At 45.2% G+C, this 6,000-nt stretch overlaps 1 protein-coding gene across 1 annotated transcript in view; it reads left to right on the top strand.

Moving 5' to 3' along the window:
• The window catches only part of PPM1E (protein phosphatase, Mg2+/Mn2+ dependent 1E), a 118,395-nt gene that overhangs the window by 103,681 nt on the left and 8,714 nt on the right, over nt 1–6,000 (top strand). Inside the window, exons 3-4 of the mRNA XM_081346689.1 lie at nt 2,798–2,997; nt 4,611–4,799. Coding sequence (XP_081202815.1) covers nt 2,798–2,997; nt 4,611–4,799 — 389 coding nt within the window. The remainder of the gene's footprint in view (nt 1–2,797; nt 2,998–4,610; nt 4,800–6,000) is intronic.

Here is a 6,000-nt window from a genome sequence, read left to right as displayed (position 1 = left end):
CAGTCTGTTAAGCGAATTGTGTGCAATCTGGGTTTCCCCCTTGTTAGAAGCCAGCTGGGATAGGTCAAAAATGGTGATCTGGTAACCCCCGTGTGTCAAAAATACATGCTGGTTGCCAAGCACTCAGACTGATCACATTTCGTGAGGACACCGCAATGGTCGTAAGTGCGAGGATCATTGATAAGTCACTTTTTTCAGTGTCGTTGTAACTTTGGCCGACAAACAAATTGTCGTACGTTGAGGACTATCTGTACTTCCTTCCAAGGAAGCCACTTGCCGCTGCTGGTAGAGAGGAGCATTAGCTCCTTAGTGGAGGCCACATCAGTCGCAGTAGCAACAGCACTTTCCTATGGAGACTCTGAGTCCTGGTTATCCCACTTTTTCAAGAGGCAACTGGACTTCCTTGTTTTTCTTTGAAGACATTTCACTTCTCATCCAAGAAGCTTCTTCAGCTCTGACTGGATGGCGGGGAATGGAAGGATTTGTACTCCTTGCAGACAGTTGGTCATTTGCCTTCTTTTGCAGAGTCGTTGAGGCCACTTGGAGGTTTCTCTGTGTCCTCGGGGTCACCTGAGTGGTGCAAATGGGTGTGGAGCCTTCTTGGAACTGTGGAAAGGACTGTGCGGTAAACCGGACATAGATGGTGTCCTATCCTTTTATAGTGCTTTACAGCCCTCTCTGAATGGTTTGCAGAGTCAGGCTATTTGCCCCCAACAATCTGGGTCCTCATTTTACTGACCTCAGAAGGAAAGAAGGCTGAGTTGACCTTGAGCCGGTCAGGATCGAACTCTTGGCAGTGGGCAGAGTTAGCCTGCAATATTACATGGTTACATTGCCATCCAGAATGAGGTGGCTGGATGGAGTCACTGAAGCAGTAGGCGTGAGCTTAAATGGACTCCAGAAGATGGTAGAGGACAGGAAGGCCTGGAAGAATGTTGTCCATAGGGTCGCGATGGGTCGGACACGACTTCGCAGCTAACAACAACAACACATTGCCCCACCATGAGAAGGAAGGAAGGAAGGAAGGAAGGAAGGAAGGAAGGAAGGAAGGAAGGAAGGAAGGAAGGAAGGAAGGAGAAAAGGGAGGGAGAGAAAGAAGGAAACGAAGGAAGTAAGTTTAGGAATAGCATTTAGACTTATATACTACTTTACAACCCTCTCTGAGCAGTTTACAGAGTCAGCATGTTGCCCCCAACAATCTGGGTCCTCAGTTTACCGACCTCAGAAGGATGGAAGGCTGAATCAACCTTCAGCTGGTAAGGATCGAACTCCTGGCAGTGGGCAGTTAGCCTGGTGTACTGCATTCTAAGCACTGCGCCACCACGGCCCATCAAACTGCTACTTCTCCACATTCCCAATGAACATAGTTTGTTCAAGATTCACGAGTGGGCCAAAAGCAAGTCCCAGTTCTGTAGACTAGGATACAACCAAGAGAGAGTCCTCAACGTACGACCACAATTCAGCCCCAAATTTCTTGTCGCTAAGCAAGAGAGCTAAGTGAATTTGTCCCATTTTATGACCTTTCTTGGCACAGTTGTGAAGTGAATCACTGCAGCTGTTAAGTTGGTCACTCAGTTATTAAGTGAATCTGGCTTCCCCCATTGACTTTGCTTCTCAGAAGGTCGCAAAAGGGGATCACATGACCCCGGGAGACTTGCAACCGTCATATATATGAGCTAGTTGCCAAGTGTCCGAATTCTGATCACGTGGACTGTGGGGGACTCTGCAAGGGTCATAAATGTGCAAAATGGTTATAAGTCACTTTTTTCTGTTGTAACTTTGGTCACTAAATGAAGAGTCGTAAGTTGAGGACTCTCGGTAATGCTAAAACTAAGCGGTTCAAAAGTCTAGCCCAAGGGTCCTCCAACTTGGCCCTTTTATGACTTGTGGACTTCAACTCCCAGAATTCCTCAGCCAGGCACGTGAGAAATTTTTTTTTCACACAGAATGACTGAGTCTGCAAGGATGGCACTAGCCGCGGATCCAGCCAAGTGGGTGAAATTTTACTCTAATCCAGATTTCATCAGACAGAACTATTCCCTCCCTATTTACGCTGCATGTTTAATTTCCCATTTGCAGCATCGTTCTGTCACAGGAGTCTTCAAACTTGGCCCTTTTATGAATTGTAGACTTCAACTCCCAGAATTCCTCAACTCCCAGCATGCTTGGCTGAGGAATTCTGGGAATTGAAGTCCACAAGTCATAAAAGGGCCAGGTTGGAAGACCCCCCCTGTTCTATCAGTTTCCAGGTGGGATCTAGAAAATTAAAATGAATAAGAGAAGGTCACCATAGGGTGATTTATGCTGGAAGTCCTCAACGTACGACCACAATTGAGCCCAAAATTTCTTCTGCTAGGCAGACCGGTTGTTAAGTGAGTTTAGCTCCATTTTAGCACCTTTCTTGCCCCCGTTTTTAAGTGGATCCCTGCAGTTGTTAACTTAGTAACGGGGCTTCCCCACTGACTTGTCAGAAGTTCCCAAAAGGGGATCGCATGAGCCCCGGGGGCACTGTGACCGTCATAAATACAGGCCAGTTGCCGAGCCAATTTTGATTGTGTGATGGTGGGGATGCCGCAATGGTCGTAAGCGTGAGAAATGGTCACGAGTACCTTTTTTTCAGTGCAGTTGTAACTTTGAACGGACACTAAAGGAGCTGTCCTAAGTGGAGGACTGCCTGTATCTTAACTATTTTGGCAAAACATCACAAGGAAAAGGATTTACTCCTGGAAGAACAATATTCCTTTGTCTTTCGACAAGGAGTTTTTTCGTTCCTACATGGTGTTCGCTCTCCTTTCAGACGTGGACACGGAGAAGTTGGCTCGCACAGTCTTCAGCAGGCTTCACAACACTTGCAGCGCCTGGTTGAAGGACTTCCCGCTCCAGACAAAGCCACATCGGTACTACGACACATCGATCCACGCCATTAAGAACATGAGACGCAAAATGGAGGACAAACACGTCTGCATTCCAGACTTCAACACCCTCTTCAACCTGGAGGTAAAGGGAGTCCGGCCAGCAGGGAGCTAAGTCACATGAGATGGAATTCTAGGTGGCCAAGAATGCTAGAATCCAGGTGGAACCCAAGGGAAATGTTTTCATTGCATGTAGGCTTAATAAGGTGGGTAGCTGCCAAAAAAGCCAACACAGTGCTAGGCTGCATTAACAGAGGGAATCAAGATCACGTGAAGTGTTAATACCACTTTACAAGGCCTTGGTAAGGCCACACTTAGAATACGGCATCCAGTTTTGATCACGACGTGAAAAAGATGTTGAGACTCTAAAAAGAGTACAGACAAGAGCAACAAAGATGATCAGGGGACTGGAGGCTAAAACATAAAAGGAATGGTTGCAGGAATTGGGTATGTCTAGTTTAATGAAGAGTAGGACGAGGGGTGACATGATAGCAGCGTTCCAATATCTCAGGGGCTGCCCCAAAGAAGAGGGAGTCAAGCTGTTCTCCAAAGCACTTGAAGGCAGGACAGGAAGCAACGGATGGAAACTAACCAAGGAGAGAAGCATACATATACACATATACATACACATGCACACATATACATACATCTGTAATATATACATGTACACACACACACACACAAAGGTTGCATTGGGGTTTTACTTCTGTAAGTGGCCCAGAGTCACAGTGAGTTGGGAGGCCATCTAAATTTTCTTAATAAATAAAAAGGAATTAATGTAGACAGAAATCTTGCCAAACTGAAGCAAACTACAACATCAATAAAAATGTGCTCTGAGAACTTCTAGGGAGGAGCCGTCTTGAGCTTCTTCCTCCGAACAAAACTATCTAAAACCTTGCTGTCTCCTGGTCCTCTGGAATGCAGCCCCTACTTCCTGGGAATCCAGACTACATTCCACTACACCACTGCTGTACTGGTTAGACCGAATAACAAAGTTGGAAGGGACTTTGGAGGTCTTCTAGTCCAACCCCCTGCTCAGGCAGGAGACCCTATATCATTTCAGATAAATGGTTGTCCCGTCTCTTCTTAAAAACTTCCAGTGTTGGAGCACCCACAACTTCTGGAGGCAAGCTGTTCCATTGGTTAATTGCTCTCACTATTAGGAAATTTCTCCTCAGTTCCAGGTTGCTTCTCTCCTTGATGAGTTTCCATCCATTGCTTCTTGTCCTGCCTTCAGGCGCTTTGGAGAATAGCTTGACTCCCTCTTCTTTGGGGCAACCCCCTAGGCTGTAGGAGAAGGAGTGGCAGAGCCTGGCAGAGATGGTGGTGGGGAAGTCAAGAGAGTTATCAGCCTAGAATCTTTACGTTCCCGCAAGTGGTCCTAAGTCCAACCCCTCTTGAATTCTGTTGACTGACCTAACGCCAATTTAGTGTTGACCGTTGACTAGACATTTGTGTGTAGGCATGAGCCGTAAATCAGTTTAAGTGGAGCTTAACATGTGGTCTGGATTCTTCAACCCTGACAGCTTCCATATCCATCTTTTCCCACAGAACGGCTAACCTCTGTGCGTGATTTTTAGTCAGTACCAGTCTGACTTAATTTTTTTCTCGTTTAAAGGCCCTCTGCATAACCTGGTTGCTGAAGCTGCTGGCCCTCAGCCTGTTCTCTGCTTGATTTGATCCTTTTTCGATTGGCAGGATCAAGAGGAGCAGGCCTATTTTGCCGTCTTCGATGGCCACGGAGGCGTGGACGCGGCCATCTATGCCTCCATTCACTTGCACGTGAATTTGGTGCACCAAGAAGCGTTCCAGCATGACCCCGCCGAAGCCCTCTGCAAGGCCTTCCGGGTGACGGACGAGCGCTTTGTGCAGAAGGCAGCCAGAGAGGTGAACTGGCTTCATTGCTTGAGCGAGCGGGCAGGACTTGGTTTTCAGACAGCTCTGGGATTACGACCAGACTGAATCTGGAACCGCCATTCTGTTTGTGTCGGCAGCTTCGTTTGAAGCAGCAGTCCCCAGCCTTTCCAGCTCTCTGGACTGGCAATGGCAATGGCATCAGCAGGGTGTGTGTGTGGGTGGGTGTGCGTGTGGGTGTAGGGGAAATGGTTACTTGGTGGTGAGCCAAAGCATGTGTTTCTAGCTCCATTTGCACAAGTGGCATGCATCACGCATACGGCTGACACAAATGGAGCTTTGCACGGAGTTGTGCTCACCCGCCTCTTGAGTAAGTGGAGCTGCATGCATGCACGCAGGCACACTCACCTGCTGATTGTGCAGCCTGATTCTGAACAGGCTGTGGCCCGGTACTGGGCTATAGTCCAGGGGTTGGGGACTCCTGGTTTATGACACTTCCGGGTTGAAAGGATAAGAATACGATAGAACAGAACAGAACAGAATAGAATACAAAAATAGAACAGAATAGAACAGAATAATAGAATAGAATAATAGAATAGAATAAAGAATAGAATAGAATAGAATAGAATAGAATAGAATAGAATAGAATAGAATAGAATAGAATAGAATAGAATAGAATACAAAAATAGAACAGAACAGAATAGAATAAATAAGAATAGAATAAGAATACAAAAATAGAACAGAATAATAGAATGAATAAGAATAAAGTAGAGTAGAGTAGAATAGAATAGAATAATGAAAGAACGGAATAGAATAGAATAGAATAGAATAGAATAGAATAGAATAGAATAGAATAGAATAGAATAGAATAGAATAGAATAGAATAGAATAGAATAGAATAGAATAGAATAGAATAATAAAAGAACAGAATATAGAATAGAATAGAATTAGAATAGAATAGAAAATATAGAATAGAATAGAATAGAATAGAATAGAATAGAATAGAATAGAATAGAATAGAATAGAATAGAATAGAATAGAATAGAATAGAATAGAATAGAATAGAATAGAATAGAATAGAATAGAATAGTTGGAAGGGACCTTGGAGGTCATCTAGTCCAACCTCCTGCTCAGGCAGGAGACCCTATCCCATTTCAGACAAATGGCTGTCCAGTTTCTTCTTAAAAACTTCCAGTGTTGGAGCATTCACAGCTTCTGGAGGCAGGCTGTTCCC

Source organism: Vipera berus, assembly GCF_964194415.1.
Source record: "Vipera berus genome assembly, chromosome: 1".
Taxonomy (NCBI): Eukaryota; Metazoa; Chordata; class Lepidosauria; order Squamata; family Viperidae; genus Vipera; species Vipera berus.
This window is presented reverse-complemented; position numbering and strand designations above follow the sequence as displayed.